Source organism: Rhamphochromis longiceps, linkage group LG8 (genome assembly GCF_057381845.1).
Source record: "Rhamphochromis longiceps isolate RC_006_pf linkage group LG8, R_longiceps_female_GT1.1, whole genome shotgun sequence".
Taxonomy (NCBI): domain Eukaryota; kingdom Metazoa; phylum Chordata; class Actinopteri; order Cichliformes; family Cichlidae; genus Rhamphochromis; species Rhamphochromis longiceps.
Window position 1 is genome coordinate 34,453,235 of NC_140564.1, and position 25,418 is coordinate 34,478,652.

The 25,418-nt window shown below is 43.8% G+C and overlaps 1 protein-coding gene across 2 annotated transcripts in view; it reads right to left on the reverse strand.

Annotated features, from left to right (window-relative positions):
* Window positions 1-25,003, reverse strand: part of jakmip3 (Janus kinase and microtubule interacting protein 3) — a 46,927-nt gene extending 21,924 nt beyond the window's left edge. The window contains exons 1-6 of one of the 2 annotated variants that reach the window (XM_085417203.1): window positions 24,735-25,003; window positions 23,728-23,927; window positions 22,326-22,568; window positions 21,194-21,433; window positions 13,305-13,499; window positions 9,368-9,481 (exon numbers count right to left, since the gene is read on the reverse strand). In XM_085417203.1, coding sequence (XP_085273329.1) covers window positions 9,368-9,481; window positions 13,305-13,499; window positions 21,194-21,433; window positions 22,326-22,568; window positions 23,728-23,862 — 927 coding nt within the window. In that variant the 5' untranslated portion in view covers window positions 23,863-23,927; window positions 24,735-25,003. Of the gene's footprint in view, window positions 1-9,367; window positions 9,482-13,304; window positions 13,500-21,193; window positions 21,434-22,325; window positions 22,569-23,727; window positions 23,928-24,734 lie in introns of those variants that run through there. The other variant, XM_085417204.1, reaches the window with a different exon arrangement.
* Window positions 25,004-25,418: the final 415 nt, after the last annotated feature.

A 25,418-nucleotide genomic window follows, 5' to 3' on the forward strand; every position in this document is an offset into this window, starting at 1 on the left:
GCTGCCTTATTAGTTAGGATCAGCCTGGGTTAGAGTTAGGACAATAAAGGGAAGGAGGAGCTAACACGAGACCCAGCGTGAATCTCACCGGGCGTGCTACTGATTGAGAACATTTCAGTCACTAGCTTTCTCTGCCAACTTACTCCTATACAGCTTGAAAACTGTGTTTCAACCAACTTAAGCACTCTGGAGGACCACAAAGAAGACCGGGACAGTAGAAGCAGTATACCTGCAAGTGTTTCAGGTCCATTGTTAAGGGGAAACAAGACACTGACTCCATCCAGCAGCAAAGGAAACATGTTTGGAACAGGCTTCTCCTCAGACTAGCAACATGATGGAGATTTTAAGATAAGATAAGATAAGATAAGATAAGATAACCTTTATTAGTCCCACACGTGGGAAATTTGTTTTGTCACAGCAGGAAGTGGACAGTGCAAAAGTTATGAGGCAAAAATTAGAATACAATAAGAATAAATACAGTACACAGCTGTACAGAATAGAATAAAATAAAATACTATATACAGTAGAATAAAATAAAATAAATATACAATAAGATAAAAATAGAATACAAATACAAATACTATATACAACTGAGTAAAAATACAACGATGCCAGAAAAGATTATTGCACTTAGTATTATTGCATATGTATGGATGTGTGTGCTTGATCAGTTAAAGTCTTTGTTGTGGAGTCTGACAGCAGTGGGGAGGAAAGACCTGCGAAATCTCTCCGTCCCACACCGTGGGTGCCGCAGTCTCCCACTGAAGGAGCTGCTCAGTGCTGTCACAGTCTGCTGCATGGGGTGGGAGACGTTGTCCATCAGGGATGACAGCTTAGCCGCCGTTCTCCTGTCACTCACCACCTCCACTGGGTCCAGAGGGCATCCTAGAACAGAGCTGGCCATAGATAAAAAAAAAAAACCATCGAGCTTTGACATATACCTGCCCCCACTGGAAATCTTGCATAAAGACTTTCAGGTGCTGCGTAAGTCCGTGGAGTTCAGCCAGCCGCAGGTGAACACACTCACTGCTGTGGCCGGGGAGAGTCGGGGTAATCCCTCAGCGACGGTATGACCCAGATCTCAGACGAAAATTAAAAAAAATCAAGGAAACTGTCGTCGAGCTCCAGGCCTGCAGCATGCTAGGCCTGGAGGCATCCTAGAGAAGGCAGCAAAGGACCTGCAAACTACAGTGAGACATTACATCTAGATCCACCTCAAACTCCACATGGTAAAACATCAGCTTCCATTATGTCCATCATCTGGGACGTAAGCAAGCTGATGGACGCAGACCCAGACCAACTGTGTCCAAATTGGAAAACTTTAAACAGAAAGAGCTGGTGTAGAGCCATGGCTGGGAGCTGACAGCAACAAACTTCGGTTTCTCAAAGAGCTCCTGGAGCAATGCAAAGTCCTGTTCCTGATCTGAAAGAAATTCATCCACGGAGGCTCCTGAGCTGTCACTGTGGTCTATAAACTGTGCATCAGTGGCAGCTTTATCGTGACTAGACCATCTGTAGCTATACTAAGGCCTCTTTCTCATTCTTTTCCATATCCTTTTCCCCTGTTTAATAGACATGTCTACACAGAACAATTCATGCTGGTTTAATGACCACAGCCTGTTTTCTCGTGTTGTTTTTTCTTAAATTCCCCTCTATTTGTTTGTTGTTGTTGATATAACGTCACTTGCGAATGGTTCATTGGTGGCTGCACATCTCAGTTTTCACACCATTTTTCTCTGCACTCATTGTATTTGCTCTGCCTCCAATGCTGTGATTTACTTCACAATCACACAGCACAGGTACATACACAAGCAGACAGACACACACACAGCGATTTAGCGAACATTCAACACCCCACCAGTTACTTTAAACATGAACGCTCTGAGGTTTGTCACATACAATGTTAATTAGTTTGCTTCACTTGGGTTTTGACAGCCTCGGTGAGATGGGCGCGCATGGAGTCGTAGATCAAAAGAGATGGAGATTTGTGGAAAAAGCCACCCGGTCTCTTGACATAAACTCAGCCACTCGCTCATCTTCTCCTCGTCCATCCAGCCCTTTGAGTTAGCCTTGACGATGACGCCGCCCGGAAACTTTTCTTTTGGCAAAGTCTTCCTCTTGAAAATGACCATGGGTGGTAGTTTCTGGCCATTAGCTTGGCAGCCCAGAACTACAGTGGAGGATGACTTCTCGTTCTCTGTGGTGCGTATAGATACCGTACTGGTCCCTGTTTTCTTGACAGTACGGTTCACGGGGATGTCAAAGGTAAGGAGGACCTCGTCCATGCTAGTGATGTGTTCTGGCCGGATCTTCTTTTCAGTGATCTTATTTTGGCAGTAGGTGCGGAAAATGGCCAACTTTTCTTTGTAATCGTTTGGCAGTTGCTGTGAGACAGTAGTTCTTGTGCGGATTGAGAGATTATGCCTTTTCATAAAACGGAAGCACCAAGAAGGTCGCCCTCGAAAGTTGTTAATCTGCACGTCACGTGCTGCTGTAGCCTTGAGTCGAATAGAGACTGTAGAGACACTTCTGCCTGCTGTTCTCTGTTCAATAACCCACTGTTCAATTTTGTCCTCTAACTGCGGCCATCGCGCCGTGTTCCCTCGGAAACTCCTTTTGGTTGTCTTTACTTGTTTTAGGTCATCTTCTTGCTTCCTCCACTTGCGCACCATCGACTCATTAATGCCGAATTGTCTGGCAGCTGCTCTATTTCCATTTTCTTTTGCTTAACTAATTGCTCGAAGTTTAAAATCCGCTTCGTAAGCGTGTCTCTTCGCGGGTGCCATTTTGGAGTCGTTATACACACACAACACGGTAATGTTGTGTTGAAGCACAGTACGTATTACTCCGCGAGGCTCCTGGCAACAGTAACCGTAATGCTCCAAAAAGTGGCACTAAAAATCTTTTTTTGACAGATTTTTGAGCACAGTGTGCCACATAAAACCGGTTCGAGGTCAGTAAGCACAAACCAAAATTCATACATAAGGCGCACCAGATTATAAGGCGCACTGTCGATTTTTGTGAAGATTTAAGGATTTTACGTGCACCTTATAGTGCGGTAAATATGGTAAAACAAAGACATGTAGCCATATTAATTAGCAGAAAAATAAACTTGACCATTAGCAACAGTATTACAGATCCAGAAGGTGGATTTATAATACTTAATTTATGTTTTCAAAATATGAATCACTAAATGTTGATAGGCCCTCCTTTTTATTACATCTTCACTTCACTTTCAGATCACTCTGACATCACTCCTATAATAGGAGGAGACGTCAACCTGGTATTTAATCCACAAATTGATATGCTCAGTACAGCTGTGAGTCAAAGGAACTGGAAGTCTACCGACATTCTCAAACAACACATGAGTGATTTTGGTCTTTGCGATGTTTGGTGTTCATATCAGTGGACATCAGAGTGGGAAAGATAATAATGACCTTCCAGGAATATAACGGTGTTTTTTTGAAAATCAGGAAAGACAAAATAATACACAAATAAAATAGAACCGAAAATGTAATCATTAGAAGCTCCCTATTAACATACAATTAACAACCTGAGAAAACTAAAACTATAGTTAAATGAAATAATTAATAATAATAAAACACAATTTCTGACACAAATGCTGCGTTTGAAGAACTTTAAACATGGCAATAAATCTGGAAAATTCCTTACTAACCAGTTAAAGATAAATTAAGAAAAAACATCTATAAGGATTCAACGGAGAACAGTACTGCACAACAAATAATTAGGAAACGTATATTCACCCCAGATTAATCCATGCTGACATTGAAGAATTTCTTAACAATATAAATCCACTGAAACTAAACGGCTAACAAATGACAGCTCTGGATTCACCTCTCCAGTGTCTGAATTTCACAAAGCCCTACAGCAGGGGTGCCCAATCCCGGTCCTCGAGAGCTACCGTCCTGCAGCTTTTAGATGCATCCTTGTTCCCACACACCCGAATCAAATGAATGGCTTGTTATCAGGCCTTTGCCAAACATGATGGCATGCTGAAGAGGTAATCAAACCATTTGATTCAGCTGTGTTGGAGTAGGGATGCATCTAAAAGCTGCAGGACGGTAGCTCTCGAGGACCGGGATTGGGCACCCCTGCCCTACAGCATCTCCCAAACAATAAAGCCCCAGGTCGAGACGCTTTTCCAGCAAAGTTTCATCAACATTGGCACCCACTTTTTTCAGAATGGTAAACCAAATTCAGAATGAACTCTTCCATTGTCAGTGTACTTCTTAAACCAGCCAACATAAGGACCCTACATAAGGAAACCATTTGACCAGGTAAACTGGAAATTCATACACCTCTCGAAGCACATCAGCTAGGACAAACAACCTTACTCCCCAGCTTCAATCTACAGAGGGGCACCAGACTGGGCTGTCTGCTTCCCCCGTTGCTTTTGTCATTTTCATCAAACCACCAGCAGTAGCAATCAGACACAATGTAGATATTAGAGAAATTCAAACTGGAAATACAGACCATACAGTAAGCTTATTTGCTGATGTTTACTTTTGCGTGGTAACTCACAAACCTCTTTTCTGAGGACAGACACTCTTAATATTATACTACTCCATCAGCTGAAGCAAATCAGCAGTTCTGCCTTTGAATTGTAATTTTCAGAACTGCTCCACCACTCCAGTACGGTCAGGTGACATTAATTAAATCTGGGACTCTCCACCATCTACCCTAGAACTGAAGATGAGAGGTGAAATGTCTTCAAGCAACTTGAAGAAGTACAGATGCTTTTCTTTCCAAGCTCCTTACAATCACCTGGATCAACTCTGTTCAGGTCACCTCCTCCGGTCCTAGCTGTCTACTAAAATAGAAAGCGCACGATTAAACAATCAGTCCCAACTGCTCTGCCAGCCCTCATGGAACTGCCTCCGAGCCCGCTGCACAGCCTCTCCTTTCCAGCAGAGCCGCAGGCCAGAACTCGCCACGTAGCCATGACCATCTGTGCCTCCAGCCTATAGAGCACCTTTCACTTAAATGGCTGGAGAGCCAGATACCACTGGGTGATCCAGACATTGAGATCCTTCATGCGGTGAAGCTATTGCAACAGTTTTTGGTCTGAATGAACATCCCAAGAGATAATAACGAAGGCAGTCGACCACCCACCAAATTGCCAGACATTCCTTCTCCACTGTGCTGTATATGGCCTCTGTCTCAGGGCAGTCGACCCCCCTTACCTGCTGGGGCAAAACAGCCCCGAGCCCAGTTTGAGGCATCCATCTGCAGAATGAAAGAAAGGGAAAAGTCAGGGGTGTGGAGCAGAGGTTCCCCACAAAAAGCCTCTTTGACCAGGTCAAATGCTGCCTGGCACTGACCCATCCTCTGGTGCACGTTCTCAAGTGAGATCAGCCAAAGTGTTGGTCAGCTTCATGAAGCCAGACACAAACAGCCAGCCCCAAAAACCACTTCACGTCTTTTTTGGTCATGAGACGCAGGCAGGATGTTATAGCTGTATTTTCTCCATCTGTGGACACACTTATCCAACTCCCAGGTGGCACTGCAGATACTGTACCTCTGTCTGTCCAACCACACACTTCTTCCGGTTGGCCGTCAGCCCTGCCTCAGGCACTCCAGGACCACCGGCACATGCTCCACATAGATGTTGTTATGGATCATAATCTAATCCAGGTAGGGAGCAGCATATGAAGTGTTTGGATGCAGCACTTGGTCCATGAGAAAGGTGACTGGGGCTCAGAACAACAGAAGTGTGATGAATTCGTGCAAACCATACAGAGTGGAGAAGGCCCGTTTTACTTAGACTCTGGAGACAAGGATCTATCCCCTGGATATATCCAGTACCTAACCAGTCTAGGAGCTCATCGACCCAGGGCATAAGCATCAAACTGTGATACCTCATTTACCTTGTGATAATCCACACAGGAACTACAAGAACTATGGGGTTACACCAGGAACTGTGGGATTCTTCTGTTACCCCTATCTCCAGCATAGCAGCCAATACAGTGTGAGCTATTTGCCTTTTATGTTCGGGGAATCTATAGGGAAGTGCATGCACAGTCACTCAGGGTGCTTTTCAAAACAGCGCTCTGTGAGAGTGGTATGACGGGGCAGCAGGGAGAACACATCTGGAAAAAGCTTTTGTAATGCAGCAACTCATACAATACAAAACTCTCCATAGAACAAACTATACAGGACAAAGGATGTTCCACAAAGGTCTTGCAGACTCTAGCATATGCAAACACTGCAGAGGTAACTCTACTGAGAACTATATACACACTACCGTATATGGTCTTGTACACCTGTTCAGAGGTTGTGGCAGAGACCAGGGCCGTGCAGAGGTTTAAAGGGGCGGGTGCTCAAGCCCCTCTAGCCCCCCCCTCTGCACGTGCCTGGCAGAGACCTATCCACATGGTTTAGTTGACATATCCCAACCTCAGCCAAGCTGTGCATCTTAGCTGATGTAAGTGAATTAGATATGGAAACAAATACATCGCATAGTCCTCACTGTGTGAAGGGGGCCCGGGAGCCAGTATGTGAACGTGGACCGAAGCGCAGATCAAACATGGAGACAGCAGATAGATTTCTCACAGGCTTTATTACAAACACGAAAATAAACTTGAAACATGAGGAAGGGAAATGTAGTGTGTTCGGATGTGGAGTAACTGCAAATAAAGGAGAACATAGTTAGAAGGGAAGCGAAGGGAGCTGAACCAGAGGTAGATGAAGATTGGTTTGAGTTGCTTGCTTGGCAGGTGGAGCACGTGGGGCTCTGAGGGGGAAGGAGATGCTCCGGGTAGCATTGAGGGAGGCGAGTAACTGAGTTTGTTTCTGACCTTAATTCCTTGTGTTCCAGAGAGTTCCAGGCTTCTTCTCTTTGTGTGCATGGTCCAGGGCCCTGGTGCTGGGGTTGCCCATTTTCTGGTTGGGACCGTGCTTGTGTGGGGGTGCATTGCATCCCCTTGGCTGCTTCACCTGGTGGGGTGGGTAGGCCCACACTGAGATGTCCGGTCTGTGCCTTGGGGGCTTTTGAGAACCTGCAGGCTTATGTGCTGAGAACTACATGCTTTTTCCTTCCCCGCTTCTTCTGACAGCACAACACTAACACACGTAATATCACGAGGGGGAATATATGCCTCACAGGCCTCAATCGGTAGGACTTTGCTCACTGTGCTGCACAGCCATTAATTACACTGTAGTCATTACAGTTCAGGACACATAACCATACACATAGGACGTCTGGGGACATATGTGATACCCAGAGGTTGGTGGGTGGGCTGCTGAGGCGGTAGGGCTGCTCAATTAATCGAATTTTAATCTCGATTACGATCTGGGCTTTCAACGATCATTAAAAATGACTGAGCCGATTATTAGCACCTCCCTCGTGCTTTACTCTCGCGCTGCTCCGTGTGGCAAATCGAGCGCACCTCTCTGCATTTCCAACACGCGTCACAACAATTAAGAGGACCCGAGGGAAGCTCGGAAAGCTAAGCAGAAGTTATTTGGACAGGAGAGTGGCTGCTGTTGGTTGAAAAGAGGTAAAAAAGACTTCAGTGGTGTGGAAACATTATGGGTTCGCGGAGTCAGACGTGGATCAAGTAGACATAGTCTGTAAACTTTGCTACGATGTAGTAGCTGCACCACAGAGCAACACTGCAAAGTTCACTAAACATAGATGTTTACATTTTTCATTTATTTCTTATATTGCAAACATTTGCACTGTTATCAGTATTTGCACACCATTTTATATTATTTTTTAAAGTCATTATTCAATACATTGTTATTGTTAACCCTTTAAAGCCGGTCAGAGCAGCACGCTCCATTTTGCGTAACTATTTTTAAATCCCTGTAGAACCTGAACCGCGTAAGCTAGCGCAATAATTTTTTTGCATATGAAACCGGAGGAGTTGTACTTACATCTGATGCCATCAGCTTGTCCTCGGTCACGGTTTCCTTCCACATAAAGCTTTGCAAAAATTGCATAAAAAGCGCTTGCAGGAACAAAAACACAATATTCCAGAAACACGCTTTGCCGATCCGATCAGCTGTTCGTAACACTTCCCACATTGAAAAGGAGGTCAGCGCGAACTATCGCATGTCCGCCATTTCCTGCCCGAAACCGGAAGTGACGTCATTTTCGCAGAAAATGTAGTTTTTTACTTGTAGGCCTTAAAAGCCTATACTGGTGTTTTTATAAGTCATGTTTGACTTTTCTGAATAGTTTCTGGGATGCTTGGAACTCAAATTGCTCTGCTGGAAATAGTTTATTTTGATGCACCTGCTGTTTTCTTTGCAAATTTGCATCATAGGATTGTTTTTCGTTTTTCCTGCAGTATATAAAAATTGCTGTATCTCCAAAATAAAACTATCAAGACACTCAAAATAAATTTCCTGTTGTTGTAAACTATTTTTTACAATTTTTTTGTATTTAAAGTTTTGAGGGACAAACCTCTTAAATTTCTCCAAGTAGAAATATATGCAAAAAAAACAAAAACGATTTTCAATTTTTTGTAGTTTTTTGCACTTTTTTGCAATTAATGTAGTTACTATGGACTTAATGCATACATATTATTAAAATATGGGCTATAACAGTTGTATTGATGTATAGCAACTTGAAATGCTCCCACAAATGGCTCTACAACATGTAAAAAAATAATATAAGCTCTGGCGGACTTGGTTCTATGGTAGGTCTTAAAGGGTTAAATAAATATCATCAAATAATCGAGATCTTAATTTCAGTGAAAATAATCATGATGATCATTTTTGCCATAATCAAGCAGCCCTATGAGGCGGCGATGAGCACTGTTGACCATCTGCTCATGTCTCCTCAAATCTAATCGCAGTCTAATTTCCACACTCACCCAACAGGCCACCACTGCACTGACATAAAAAGAAACATACTGCTCATACAAACGCTCACAATCTTCTCCCACATATGACAAAATTGTATGTTTGAGAATCTTGCCTTGTTGTGTCTTTCAGGTGCTTTGTGTTTTGTTACAGATGCAGCAGTTGGAGACCCTGTTTGCATCAACCTAGACTCTCCACCTTCACCAAACTGGCCTCCAACCTCCTGTCTGCTTCAGCACAACACCCACTCTGATAATAATGTAAAAAAATATATATATATAAACAAAAAAAAGATTAACAATAGGAGCCTACAGAGAGGCCATAGTTCTCCTCTTGGTAAAACAAATGTGTTTGGCACAACAAAGCATTCAGGCCATGATTCTGTTTGCTAAAACTACCACACATGACAGGTAAAGAGATAAATAAAGAAATGAGCAATGGGTCCAATATAAGGTTTTGTGTGTGTGTGTGTGTGTGTGTGTGTGTGTGTGTGTGTGTGTGTGTGTGTGTGTGTGTGTGTGTGTGTGTGCTTTACCAATTCGTTGCGTTCTTCTGACAGTAGAGCATTTCTATCCTCTAACTTCCTGACGACGGCACTGAGCTCAGCTATCTTCAGCTGAAACCTCCGAGTGTCACGATCCTCCTGAGACTGAGCACAAGAACGACAGCCCAGGTCAAAGGTCAGCCACCAACCAAATGCCTAACTGCAAACTGCATTCAAGCATCATCAGCGAGGTAGCATGCAAACACATGAAAAATCTAAAGTTTCTTTTGTATTTTCATACAATAGGAATTTCTTCAACACTGAATTACTAAAAATATAATTTGAAACAAACTGAAAATCAAACAGAACAAACTGAAATCTTAAGAGAATTCAGTAACAGTACAAATGGTGTTAAAAGGTGAACCTCTAAGGAACTTTGGCACAAAGTCAACAAACCTTTACAGAGGACTTTTACTTATAGACATCCCATTTTAGTGTTCTATCACTCTCTGATAACTAGTCAGCAAAATTTTAAAAGGTCCATGAGAAAGTTGAGTGCATCTTTCTGCTAGAGTGTTAAAGGTCTGGTTAGCTCCAAGTTTGTTTTAAAAGCCTAAGTTTTCTGTCTCTCTCTGTCTACCTTAGCCCTTTGAGCCTGGTCTGTAGAAGAAGACTGCACATGTAGTTTGTGTAGACACCACATTTCTTGAGGTGAAACAGCAAAAAGTTTGGCTGAAGTCAACCTGTTATTGGCCTTAATTTCCGGTCTCAAATTAGCCTGGATGGTAACTCAGGACTTTACCATGCTGTACACTTCAAGACTGTTAGGATGGCTAGGAAGGCCCTGAAACACTCTGCTGGGCAACTGGGGTATTATTTATAAGAAAGATGCCTCTGGTGGTATACTTTGAGAGAAGTACAGCGTGACTCAGTCTAACTATTAGGGGGTATTATACTGTGTTATTTAAAACATGTTGGATATTAGCAGTCACAGAGCAGTCATTAGGTCAAGTACCATCTCAACAATGATTATGAAACTGACTCCCAGCCCACTGTTCGTCAGTGGTGCTAGTTTCAGTCATTGTGCAAACGTACTGTTTATAAGGTTGGAAATTTGCAGTCAGACTGAAGAAGTCACCTGGATGTAGGGCTGCTCAATTAATCGAATTTTAATCTCGATTACGATCTGGGCTTTCAACGATCATTAAAAATGACTGAGCCGATTATTAGCCCCTCCCTCGTGCTTTACTCTCGCGCTGCTCCGTGTGGCAAATCGAGCGCACCTCTCTGCATTTCCAACACGTGTCACCACGATTAAGAGCAGCGGTCTCCAACCTTTTTTGCGCCACGGACAGTTTATGCCCGACAATATTTTCATGGACCGGCCTTTAAGGTGTCGCGGATAAATACAACAAAATAAAACTAGTACTGGTACCGAAAAAAATAAGATTTATTATATTTATATATTATATTATATAATAAATATATTTATATTTATATATATTTATTCATAACACACGTGAAAAGACCCAGGAAAACAGAGTAAACGATAAAAACGATAACAAAATAACGCTGAAAACCGATAAAAACCCTGAAAACCAGACATTTCAAGCCTGAGCCTCAACTCTCGCGGCCCGGTACCAAACGACTCACGGACCGGTACCGGTCCGAGGCCCGGGGGTTGGGGACCGCTGACTAAGAGGACCCGAGGGAAGCTCGGAAAGCTCAGCAGAAGTTATTTGGAGAGGAGAGTGACTGCTGTTGGTTGAAAAGAGAGGAAAAAAACTTCAGTGGTGTGGAAACATTATGGGTTCAGTCAGACGTGGATCAAGTAGACACAGTGTGTAAACTTTCCTCGGTGTCGTAGCTGCACCACAGAGCAACACTGCAAAGTTCACTAAACACAGATGTTTACATTTTTCATTTATTTGTTATACTGCAAACATTTGCACTGTTATCAGTGTTTGCACTATTTTAGATTATTTTGTGACAATCTTTAAAGTCATTATTCAACACATTGTTATTGTTAAATAAATATCATCACATAATCGAGATTCAGTGAAAATAATCGTGATTATCATTTTTGCCATAATCGAGCAGCCCTACCTGGATGAGTGACAAAAAGGTTCTCCCACTGAAAACGTCCAGATAAACAGAATCAACCTTTTGGGGTTTACTTACCTGGATGATAGAGCATGCATCAAGATACCAACTCAACAGTTTGGAAAGGGTTAGTGTTAACACATTCAAACACAGTTTATATGAACTATATTTGAAGAGTTTCAGTCAGGTTTCAGAGCTCATCACAGTAAACAGCTTTAGTGAAGGTTACAAATGATCTGTCCAGTAGACCTCAGTGCAGTTACAGCGATTAGACGATGCACTGCTGTGGTTTCTTTAATCATATCTAAATAACAGACTCCAATTTCTTCTTTACACACTTAGGTTAATTATAAAGTTCCACAAGGTTCTGCACTAGGGCAAATATCAGTATCAGGGCAGTGTCATTCAAAGGCTTGCCATACATTTTTACTGCTATGAGGATAATACCAAACTTTATCTACCCATCAGGGAATGTCTTAAAGACATAAAGACCTGGATGGCCGCTAACTTTCTGCTTTTTAATTCAGATCAAACTGAGGTTATTGTACTCGGCCCTGAAAATCTTAGAAATATGGTCTCTAACCAGATTCTTACTCTGGATGGCATTACCTTGGCCTCCAGTAACGCTGTGAGGAACCTTGGAGTCATTTTTGACCAGGACATGTCCTTCAACGCACATATTAAACAAATATGTAAGACTGCTTTCTTCCATTTGTGCAACATCTCTAAAGTTAGAAATATCCTGTCTCAGAGTGACGCTGAAAAACTAGTTCATGCATTTATTACTTCCAGGCTGGACGACTGTAATTCATTATTATCAGGAAGTCCTAAAAACTCCCTGAAAAGCCTTCAGCTGATCCAAAATGCTGCAGCAAGAGTCCTGACAGGGACTAGAAAGAGAGAGCAGATTTCTCCTGTTTTGGCTTCCTGTTAAATCCAGGATTCAAAATCCTGCTCTTCACATACAAGGTCTTAAATAATCAGGCCCCATCTTATCTTAATGACCTTGTAGTACCATATCACCCTATTAGAGCACTTCGCTCTCGCTCTGCAGGCCTACTTGTTGTTCCTAGAGTATTTAAAAGTAGAATGGGAGGCAGAGCCTTCAGTTTCCAGGCCCCTCTTCTGTACACACTCACTCTACTTTTAAAATTAGGCTTCAGTTTTGTGACATTTTAAAAATCTGTCTCAACACAAGACCACAGCACTGTCTTGGTATTGGTACTTGCTGTGGTCCCTGATGCTGTTTGTCCTTCCCAGTATTAGTCACCTGAACACATACACCTGTGCAGGTTTTTGGATGGCTCAGTGAATGTTGAGTATATTGATAGTTGATGAAGAAGGAGCCTGATGTGGGATGTTAAAAAATACACAGAGCCCCTGAGAGCTGACATTGGGGAATGTTTGCTGGATTATTTTAGCTAAACTGCTGCCTTCCTTCTGGTCTATGTGAACAGTGAAGGGAAACACTGCAGACACCACAGTAGAGAGATGCTGTGCCAGTTTAACTCTCTGTGAACAGCTGATCTCTAGCAGCATCCAGCTGCTCTGTAGGTATTATCCTGTCTTTGACTGCTGCGGTTCGGTCTGTGGTGCTGTGAATATTCGGTGAATACAGCAGGCTTGTATCACTAAAGTCACAATCATAAATCGCAGCCATGACGACAGGCTCAGTCCCAGTGGTTGCTGAATCTGCTTTGTTTCTGCACTGGTGCAGGCTTGTGCCTGGCACACAGCTGAGGGTGACACAGTATATAAGTCATGAATCAGTAGCACAACACAAACAGGAACTCCCACTGTAATGCTCTGGGGCTTTTGTGACATGAAGCAAATGAGATGGCTTTTTCACATGCAGTTTAAACAAGCAGGAAGAGGCGGAGCTTACAATGTGAGGAGCGTTGTTGGGGTTAGGGTTAAGAGTGGGGTGGTTTAGCCCCGCCCTCTGTGCATCTCTCAGGGCTGCAATTTGCTGTTCAGCAGCCTGAGTCTGCAGCTGGAGGCGGTGGGCGTGTCCAGCCTGCAGACCGAGGGCTTTGTCCAAAACACTGACAGCTCTGTCCTTCAGCTTTATCTCATCCATCTGCGCACAGACAGGTGAGAGACAGACATTGAGACAGGTTAGAGGAGACGGGGTTAGTCAGCTACGTCCTTCGGTTTTCTCTCTCTTCAGTCAGGTGAGACACAGACAGGTGAGACGGACAGGTGAGCGACAGACAGCGAGACAGATTAGAGGACGCAAGGTTAGTCAGCTGTCTTTGTTTTATCAGAGACAGGTGAGGGGTGAGAACTGAGGCTTGGGTTATTTCATACACACAAGTGAGAGTCAGGTCCAGAAACAACTTTCTAGTCTTTGTAATGTAAAATGAAGCAGGTGATTTTTGTACCTGAATGACTCGTGTATAGCACACTGAGTATCTGAGCTTCGGGTTTGTCCAGAGAAATCTGCAGGTGCACACGCTCATAAACAAGCTAGAGTCAGAAAGTTTTGTGACTCTGCCCATGATAAATTATTTTGGCTGATGTCTCAGGTAACCTTTGCAGGATGTTAGTGCAGCTGCTTTGGTGCTGGATCTAGTTTGCATCTGTGATTTTACTGTGAACTTCCAACCCCATCATATGTAAGCGAGCAGTACGTTTACTTACTCACTAACCTAAAAGGTGAGATTAGTGTAACCTGGTAACCACCCACACAAAGTCTTGGGGTGCGAATTTGTCCGTTCTACCTTAAAGGAAGTATGTGAGGGAGGGTTCGGGACCGAGGACAGTGGTCAAAATGAAATCTTGAAAAGTTTTCGTTCCATGGCCTGAGGCATGAACCTTGTACGTGATACCGTATCTTACTAATGTGTACGTGATAAAATCACAGATTTTTTAACTTTGAGAGAAATAAGTTGGGCCAGCAGCTTAGGTTGATGTCTTAGGTCATCGTTGTCCCCGGCGGAGTTTCAGTGAGCCGGTGTTCAGCCTCTGTACTGCACCAGTCTGTGTTTGTGTCGTACCACTCCGTGTTACTCATGTATTCACTTTCATAATAATGCATTTATTCATCAGAGTCCACCAGAGGAACGCTCCAGTTTTAGTGGCTCATTCATCTGCCAGTTTCACATTTTTCATCTTATTCAGAGACAAGTTGCACGATGTCTATGGTTTAATATTTTTAACTGACTGCACAACGACAGCTGCTTGCTCAATGCTTTGGTCAGGTTTAAACTCTGCATCCAAACAGAAAACGACCCTTCGGACTTCCGGTTTATGTGACTATGGCGTAGGTCGCACCGAGCGTAGCTCCTGCAGAGTCTAGTTATTATCTAGCATTTCCAGGCACTTTTTGACGGGTTTTTTCTTTTTGTATAGTTCCGAGACAAGACTGTTTTTGCCTTTTGTGTTTACAATGTCGCGTAAGGTTAATAAGAGCGCAAGCACCTCTCAGCCGAACTTGCGGCCTGCTGCTAACACTGCATCCCCGCCTCGTGGTAAAACTTCGCCACGGCCTGGGTCACCCGACACGCCGCTCGTCGATACGGAAAAATTCACGAAGGCTGAACTCCTCTCTGAACTTCGTGAAGAAATTTCATCACTGTTTAAAAAGGAACTGACGGCAGCGTTTGCGGAGAATCTCACGTCTATCAGGTCCGACATACAGCAACTAAAAACGGACCTTTCCTCAGATATAACTACCATGCGGCAGGAATTCGCTGGCCTCAGGAGCACGGTTACGGGGATGGAGCAGTCTCTCTCCACATGTACAGATGATATTGTCCACCTCCAAGCCAAAGTTGATGCGATGTCAAAGGAGTTGGCCAAATTGGAGAATAAATGCGAGGATTTGGAGTCCAGGTCTCGCCGCAATAATATACGCATTGTTGGTGTGCCAGAGGAGAACGTCCTGTCCGCTACAGATGTGTCCGTGCTGTTGATGGAGGCATTTCAGCTTGGGAAGGAGCCGCTTGTAGACAGAGCCCACCGAACTTTGGCCCCCAAACCTAACACCGGTGAACGTCCCCGTGCTGTGGTTGGGAGGCTGCACTATTACGCGGACTGTGCTAGGATTCTCCAGAAGGCCAGGGAGCTGCAGAGAGTGCAGATAAATAATATGACCATTTCTGTGTTCCCCGACCACACCGCTAAGACAGCGCGGGCCCGTGCGGCTTTCAATGAGGTCCGTCGCCAGCTTCGCGGCATCCAGGGAGTCCGATTTGGGATCCTCTATCCGGCAAGACTACGGATCACTTATCAAGGAATGCAGCGCGACTTCGTCTCGCCAGATGAGGCCAAGGAATATATTAAGACAATAACCACAAGATAAAAGATATAGCAGGACAATGTTTGTCTGTTTGAAATAGCGTATGATCCTAATCCAAACATCATTGTGGTAAGCTAAGTTTGTTACTCTGCCAAACACTTGTTTTGTTTTACCTGTCTAATAGTAAAATATAATTGGGTTATTTTTATTTTATTTGTGCCTTTTAATCTATTGAGAAAAGACTCTGTTGGAGCTTTGGTTTGACACGGTTCGTTTCGTAGTCGGGAGCGTTTTTGTTCAGATTGCTCCGGGTGGGAGCGTGCACTGCCGTCTCCGTCGTTTGGGGATGGGGGCTTTTGCTGTGCAGGGGGGAGGCGGGTGGGTGTGTTTGACGTGTTATTATTATTTTTATTCTGAAGCTGTACTTTTGTTGTTGTGGGTTTGCGTTGTGTGTTTGTGTGAGTGTGTTTTTCCCACTTGTTCTTTCTTTGGGGGTGAAGAAATAAGTATTTTCTCTTTTGTCTTTCTGCAATGATCAGCACTTCAGGTCAGTCCTTAGGCAATAGTGGTATTAGATTTTTAACTTGGAATGTCAAAGGTATGAATAGCCCAATTAAACGATCTAAAATATTTACGCATCTTAAACGTTTAAAGAGTGATGTAATGTTTTTGCAAGAGACCCATTTGCGAGATCGGGATCATCTTAGGCTCAGGTGCCCATGGGTGGGTCATACTTTCCATTCAATGTTTAATTCAAAAGCCAGGGGGGTGGCGATCTTAATAAACAGAAGGGTACAGTTTACAGCCTCTGAGATTAAAGCTGACAAAAACGGGAGGTATTTGGTTGTTGTAGGCACCATGTACAATGTACCCGTCCTCTTAGTCAATGTGTATGCGCCAAATTTTGATAATCCAGGTTTTACAGATGCACTTTTGAGTAGTCTCCCTTCCCTTGATACTCATCTTTTGATATTGGGTGGTGACCTAAACTGTGTTATTGATCCTGCCTTAGATCGTTCGAATCCTCGGACCCTGACCCAATCCTCTATGTCCAAGTCTATTTCTGAGTTTATGTCTCAGAATGGTTTTGTAGATCCCTGGAGGTTTTCTAACCCTACTGCCAGAGCGTACTCTTTCTTTTCTCAGGTACATCAGTCCTTTTCGCGGATTGATTATTTTTTTGTGGACGGTTCCCTTATTCCAAAAGTACTGTCATCTACATATCATCCTATTGTCATTTCCGATCACGCACCACTTAGCGTTGACATCAAGCTCATAGCCCAGTCCTCTTTTTCCTCACCCTGGAGATTTAACTCTTTGTTGCTTTCGGATGAGGGGTTTGTTACCTTTATCAAATCCGCAATTGATGAATTTATGGTGTTTAACGACAGCAATACTGTTACGAGGTCATTGCTTTGGGAATCTCTTAAGGCATATGTGCGTGGGCAAATAATTTCTTTCTCTGCCCATTCCACTAAAAGCCACAAAGCCAAACTTCAAACTTTGACTACACAAATTTGTGACATAGATAGACAGGTTGTTGACAGTCCCACTCCCGATTTGCATAAAAGACGACTTGACTTGCAGACTGAATTTGATTTACTTTCTACGGCAGATGCTGAACGTCTTTTACTTCGTGCGCGTGCGACTTATTATGAATATGGTGATAAGCCCAGAAGGCTTTTGGCCCATCAGTTAAAACGTCAGGCCTCGTCTCGATTAATTTCCCAGATTAAAGATGCGGCAGGCAACTCGGTCTCTGATTCAAAGGAAGTAAACGAGGTGTTTAAGACGTACTATTCCTCCCTATATGAATCTGAATCTGCTGCTGACGCCTCAGAGATGGATTCTTTTTTTAACGGTCTTACAATGCCCACTGTCGATCCTGTTATAGCTGAACAATTAGATGCCCCTCTTAGGCTGGATGAAATTGTGCATGCAATCAAGACCATGCACAATGGTAAGGCACCAGGACCTGACGGGTTTTCAGTTGAATTTTTAAAAACTTTTATAGACAAGTTAGCCCCACTACTTCTTTCAGTGTATAATGAATCTTTTGAACGTGGTCTATTGCCCCCTACATTGTCTCAAGCACTAATTACTGTTCTCTTAAAGAAGGGTAAGGATCCTACGTCTTGCACCTCGTATAGGCCTATTTCACTGCTGAATGTTGATGTTAAAGTCTTGGCTAAAATTTTAGCAATTCGCCTTGAAAAGGTTCTTCCTACTATTATTTCAGATGAACAGAATGGCTTTATTAAAGGCCGCCAGCTGTTCTTTAATGTCCGCACGCTTTTGAATGTCATTCTTTCCCAACACTCAACCACTAATCCAGAAGTAGTTATCTCACTTGATGCTGAGAAAGCTTTCGATCGTGTAGAGTGGAGCTTTCTCTTTGCGGTCTTGCAAAGATTTGGTTTCAAGGACAGATTCATTTCATGGATTCGACTGTTGTACAGGGCACCCCAAGCCAGTGTCTATACAAATGGTGTTTCCTCTGGCTACTTCTCATTGTCACGCGGGACGAGACAGGGTTGCCCCCTGTCCCCCCTACTTTTTGCTATTGTAATTGAACCCCTATCTGTAGCTTTGAAGGCCCTTCCTCATTTTCGTGGTATTTCCCGGTCAGGCCTTGACGTAAAATTGTCTTTATATGCAGATGACCTGCTTCTATATGTTTCTGATCCCTTATCTAGCATACCATCGATTGTGTCTCTACTAAACAAGTTCGGCTCTCTGTCAGGTTACAAAATAAATCTTCTTAAAAGTGAATGTTTCCCCATAAATTCTTTAAGTCTTACACTTAAACAATCTGACATTCCTTTTAGACTTAGCCCTGCTGGCTTTAAATATTTGGGAGTTAACATGACTCGTACTTTGTCTTCTCTATACTCTTCCAATTTCTCCCCTTTAATGACTCAAATTCAATCAGATTTTCAGAGATGGAAATCGCTACCTTTGTCCCTAATTGGTCGGATCAATGCTGTAAAGATGAACATTTTGCCTCGATTGTTATTTCTGTTTCAGAGTATTCCTATATTTTTACCTAAAGCTTTTTTCAAAAAGTTAGACCAGCTAGTTACATCGTTTTTGTGGGGAGGGAAACACCCCAGGGTGAGGAAATCATTATTACAGAGACTGACATTTGATGGTGGTCTTGCCTTGCCTAACTTTTTATTTTACTATTGGTCCTCTCATGTTCACAAATTGACCCATTGGCTTGAATCTCAAGACCTGCTGTGGTGCAAACTGGAACGCCTGTCGTGCACTTCCTCATCCTTAGAAGCTTTATTATTCTCTCCACTACCACTTAAGCCTTCTCATTTCACCCAAAATCCCGTGGTACAGTCTAGTCTAAGGGTCTGGTCACAATTCAGGAGTCATTTTAAGTACATCTCTGCGTCAGTACACATGCCCATCACGCAGAACCATCTGTTTACTCCTGGCCTCATTGATGGTACCTATGTACAGTGGAAGCGTCATGGTATTAATACATTTAAGGATCTCTATAAAGATGGCACTTTCTTAACTTTTTTAGACCTGTGTTCAGAAACAAATCTTCCGGCTACCAATCTATTCCGTTATTTTCAGGCACGGCATTGCACTTCTGCTCTCTTCCCCTCCTACCCTCTTCTCCCAAATGTCCAACCATGGGAGGAATTCTTATCCCTTAAACCCAATAAGAAGTCAATTATATCTTTAATATATAAACAACTTATGGATTTAAATGTCCATTCCGTTGCTAAAATTAGGGGGGCTTGGGAGCAGGAGTTAGGAATAATTTTTTCGGATCAGCAATGGGAGAAAGCAGTATCCAATGTCCGTTATAGTACGTCCTGTGCCAGGTTACAACTCATCCAGTTCAAGGTGTTGTACAGGGTTTACTATTCAAAGTCTCGTCTGTCTGAGATTTACCCACAAGTGATGGATCAGTGTGAGAGATGTCATGCCACCCCATGTGACCTAGGCCATATGTTCTTTCTGTGCCCAAGACTCCATGGCTTCTGGAGTCAGTATTCAGTTATTCTTTCCAAAGCTCTTGGGACCCAAATCTGCATGGACCCTTTTCTAGCTGTTTTTGGGCTTCCAGTCAACACTGGTCTAACCGACCCTACACACTTCAAAATTTTTGCCTTTACATCACTTTTGGCTAGACGTTGCATCTTACTCCTTTGGAAATCTTCAAAGCCACCTTCAGTTTCTTTTTGGTTTAGAGATGTGATGTCATCTCTTAAATTGCAAAAGATAGGCCTTGTGGCGAAGGGCAAATACAGAGAATTTTATTCTATCTGGGGCCCCTTCGTGGACTATTGCAAGTCATTAAACGCTCTACCAGCTGATTAATATCATGTCTCTTCCCCCCCCCCCCCCCTTTTTTTTTTTTTTTTTTTTTTTTTTTTTTCTCTTTCCCCCCTTTTGGGGTTTGTGTTTGTTTTGGGTTTCTTATTAGGTTTTGTTTTGTTTGTTTACTTAAGCGTGTGTGTAGGTGTGCCTGTGTGTGTGTTATTGTGTCTGTTCATGTAAGAAAAACTAAAAAATATGTGAGGGGAACAGATTGTGTTGTCATTGTAAACTACTGTACACTTGTCTCTCAATAAAAATATTTAAAAAAAAAAAAAAAAGAAAACGACCCTTCACGCTCGTTTTCTATTTAAAAAAACGCCGCTGGATTGATGATTCCCATGTTTCCAGAGTCACAGCAGTTGGGAATTTCATCTTAACCGGGACTTCATTTTTGCCAGAACGCATTTTTGAGTTTTTAATAAGCATAAATCTGCAGGAAGTCTAATTCTACATTTAAATTCTGTTTTTATTTTTTCATCAGAACATTACACAACTCCACCAAACCTGCAGTGGAAGAATAAACAACTAAAATTGTCTCTAAACATTAATATAGTGAGACACTCAATTCTAATCCATCAAATTCTACTGTGTGTTAACGACAGAGCTGTGATCTGATAAATCTGTTTACTTACAGTCGCCATTTTTAGTCTCCTGTCTTCAAATGAGCTGAACTTCATTATTTTAGTAGACCTTCTCCAATTATACTGAACAAAGTGTTTAGAGCACACACGTGCTCACATGCTTTGGAGGTCACATTTTACGCCAACTCCCGCACTGACTGCCCAGGGTCGTCATGTCCACGGAAGATGCAACCCAGGCCGCCCCCGAGCAACATGGCGGAGGACTTTCATCGATCATCTACCCACCTTAGATGTTGCACGGGATGAGGCCGAAGCAGCTGCAGCTGGCCGATTATGCTCATACAGCACACAAGTGCTGTGTGCAGCAGCTGTGTTTCTTTCATTCTGTCTTCTGTGTTTAACCTCTTTATATTTTCTAGGTTTACCTTTAGTTGTAATGCTAATAGTAAAGCTGTCCATGTTTGTGATATGTCAGACGCTTCAGTATCCAAACCACCGACCTTCTGATTAGCAGATGAGCCGCTCGGCCACCTCAACACACAGCGCCTGGTTATGTGTAGCTATCATGAATGTGTAAACAGTCATGTGTGCGTCACAGGCTCCTACCAGGCGGCGAATCTCTCTCTCACAGTCTCTCTTGGTCCTGTTAAGCTCCTCTTGGTGTTGATGATGAGCTGATCGCAGCTCGGCCGCTCTGGCCTGGCAGGCCTGCTGAGCCGATGTCAGCGCCTCCTCAGCATTCCTCTTTGCTCCTCTCAGCTCAAGAATCTCGTGTTGGAAGCGACAACGCTCCGCCTCCCAGCTCCTTCTCGCCTCCTCCACTTCCCCCAGCAGGGCGCTCCTCACCTGAATAGCATGAGAACAAAGAGCCAATGGTGTCCTCTGGCGGTAAAGAACGAATACAGCCCAGATGCAGGTATTACAGCTACTGTGCTGCAGGGGTCCTCTTCACACACTGAGGTTAATTATGGAGTTCCACAGGGTTCAGTGCTAGGACCAATTCTGTTTACATCATACATGCTTCCCTTAGGCAGCATCATTAGAAGACATAGCATACATTTACACTGCTATGCAGATGACACCCAGCTCTATCTGTCCATGAAGCCAGATAACACACACCAATGAGTTAAACTGCAGGAATGTCTTAAAGACATAAAGACCTGGATGGCCGCTAACTTTCTGCTTCTTCATTCAGATCAAACTGAGATTATTGTACTCGGCCCTGAAAAGCCTAGAAATATGGTATCTAACCGGGAATACATTATGAGGGGTTGTATGTTAAACAGCTAAAGCTTTATTTTCCAACAGCTACTACGCCTAAAATGAGAAGTGTTTGAAATTAAACATAACAGACTACATTTTTTCTACAGTGAAATTGCAGAGGCAGCAGCAGTAAATGATATTTATTACTGGGATGTGCAGAAGCTGAGAGCAGCTGATCTGCTGGCCTGCTTCATGGCCTGCTTGTGTCACATGCTTGAGTTAAATTCACTCTTTGCCAACCTCTTATGTCATTTGTGCAGTGTGATGCACCCAGGTGCAACTCGTTAACCAAGCTAGCTAGCATTAGCTGATAACTTAGCACTCCACCCTCATCCAAATATATTTGTCTCAAGAGACAAACATCACCGTGGCCAAGTTCATATAATATGTGTGTACAGTGGAGGAGGAGCTTAATGCAGTGAACACAATATGGACAGATGGATGGTGTCGGACAGGTGTGCTTTAGGTGGTTCACCTTGTCTGTGGATCCATCCCTTAAGGTGAGCACCAGTCCATTAAGACGTTGGATTTCACCATCTTTGATCTTTATGACCCTCATGAGCTCCATCTCATGTTGCCGTAGTAACGTCTCCCGGGTGAGTGAAAGCTCCTTCTGCTTCTCCTCGTGGAGTTTGGTCCTCAGCTCAGTCACAGCAACCGCCGCCCGGTGATGCTCTGCCTTCAGCTCCTGACTTTTCTCCCTCTCCAGTCGGCTCACCTACAGTACTCAGTATTATCATTACATTACTCTGAGTACTGTGAAATTTTTGCAGTAATCTTTGTGGTACTCTGAGTTTTTTCTTGATGCATACTCAATCATCCAGGTAAGAAAATCCCAAAGTTTGATTCTGTTCATCTGGATGTTTTGAGTGGGCGAGACGTTTCATCATCATCCAGGTGACGTCTTCAGTCTCAGCTGACTGCAGGTTTACATCCTTATAAACAGGACATTTGTATAATGACTGAAACCAGCCCACTGAATAAACAATGGGCTGTGAGGTTAGTTTCCCCCCACAGAGTAACAGAGTGTGCGCTGTTAAGTGCCAGGATTTATACATCGGGGAAACCAAACAACCTCTGGCTAAGAGGACGGCACAACACAGAAGAGCCACCTCATCAGGCCAGGACTCTGCAGTCTATTCACACCTACAGGCCAGTGGACACTCTTTCAATGATGAGGATGTAACATCCTGGACAGGGAGGAACGCTGGTTTGAGGGCGGAGTCAGGGGAAAGACCATCTCTGAATGGAGGAGGGGGCCTAAGGGTCCATCTGTCACCATGGGGGCGATTGTGGCTCAAGAGTTGGGAGTTCGCCTTGTAATTGGAAGGTTACCGGTTCGAGCCCCGGCTCGGACAGTCTCGGTCGTTGTGTCCTTGGGCAAGACGCTTCACCCGTTGCCTACTGGTGGTGGTCAGAGGGCCCGGTGGCGCCAGTATCCGGCAGCCTCGCCTCTGTCAGTGTGCCCCAGGGTGGCTGTGGCTACAATGTAGCTGCCATCACCAGTGTGTGAATGGATGTGTAAAGCGCTTTGAGGTCCTTAGGGACTAGTAAAGCGCTATATAAATACAGGCCATTTACCATTTTACAATGCTGTGATTGCAGCCATTCTCCAACTCTCTGTGAAAGGTACTCATGGACACTGATCAGTGGTCATGTCACTTTGCATACTAATGATCATAAACTGAACTCACAGCCCATTGTTCATTCAGTGGGCTACTTTCAGTTATTGTGCAATGAACTGTCTATAAGTTTGGGGAAACCTGCAGTCAGCAGAGACTGAAGACGTCACTTGATGATGAAACATTTCTCCCACTGAAAACGTCCAAATAAACAGGATCAACTTTTTGGGATACTCTGGGTTTTGTAGTCCTTACCTTGTTCTTTTCCTGTTGTAGTTCGATCTGGATCTCTGTCAGTTTTGCTCTGAGCTCCTCATTGGCTGCTTGAAGAGTTGCCATGGTGTCCAGTCGCTCCCCCTTACCCCGCCCTCCTGCTCCTCGCTTTGACATCACCACCTGCAGGCTCCGCCCCCCACTCAAGTGTTTGTCAATCTGAGGTTTGACTACATCTGCACCTGTGCTCGCACACACAACCAAGAACACACAGTCAGTATAAGTAGAAGCACGTCACACTACTACACTACTGGTGACCATGCTGAGATCTCTCCAGGCAGCTCTCTGGGTAGTTATTTTGAAACACTGCATTAACTCCTAGTTGCCATCAGTGATGATCCCAACCCAAACTACTGAAGAATATCCCAAAAAATGGACCACACGTCTGCCAAGAGAATGTCTGAGAATGTCCACAACATGAGGGCAGTCATTAATCTGCTGCGGCATGGTTTAGATTGCACACAGCTTCACGTCCACACTGACAGGGATTCTCTTCTGAGGCGTTCTAACGTTTGGTGGCCATGGGCTGCAGTTACACCAAGAGTGTAGAGCAATCAATCAAACACAAAAACCTCATCCAGCGCAGGAAACCAAAACCAGAATCATGGTTGATAAATCTGATGAAAACCTCTGTAAGTGTCTGACGTCATTCCAAAATAAAGAAGCTTTTCCCTGGAAGTTAAACTTCTAGCGAGCAGGTTCCAGATCTTCACCGGCAAAGGAGAACTAGACTTCAGTGTGGTAGCGCAGCTGCATACTGCTGTACCAAGCAGTACACAGAGGTAGGAGCACTCTGCAACTGTGGCTGCACAGCTACACACCTTCTTACTCACCTGGTACTGATCACATGTTCGATGTCTGACAGGTGACTTCTCTGACAGAACAAATACATGACTGTTTCCATGGCAACAGCAGCAGCACATAGCAGTTGTCATCAACATATTAACACACACACACACACCTAAGGGTCTAACTGATAAATCACTCACCGTCCAATTGAAAGCCCTGGACACTGCATTGCTTTGCGTGTGTGTGTGTGTGTGTGTGTCAGTAGATTAGCCTTCTCTCCACAGCATGCTAACAGCAGCTAGTTCACACAAAGTGTGTGTGCTGCCAGCTTCAGCCTGCCTTTACCTGTCTGCCTGTGTGTGTGTGTGTGTGTGTGTCTGTCTCTCTGCCTGTGTGAGTGTCTGTCTCTCTGCGTGTGTTAGCAGTTAGCTCCTGCCAGAGTGTGTTTGTGTGTCTGAGCTGTTAGCATCTCTGCAGCCTCTGCTGGTGTCACCTCCTCCTCTTCCTCCTCCCAGCATCCCTCACTCTGGAAGCTGAGTCCTCTGAGTTATGTCTCCCTCTGCTGGTCACTCACCTCCACCACACCTCACTGCTTCTTGCTGCTCCTCATCTCCACATGGCTGATGAAAGGCTGGCTTTTGTCTTCATGATAAAAAATGATCATGAAACAGGAACAACGTGAAAACTGTGATTTGACACACACAGGTGATGAGCAAACTGGACACAGGTTTGCAGAATAAAGATCAGAACAGGAAGTGGCAGAAAATGAATAAAGACGACAGCTGGTTCATAAAGATGACTTGTTCATATTTACTATTGAAGTGTTAATTACTGAAAAATATGATAGGAGTGGGCTCTAACCATAGCTAACCATAGCTCGACTG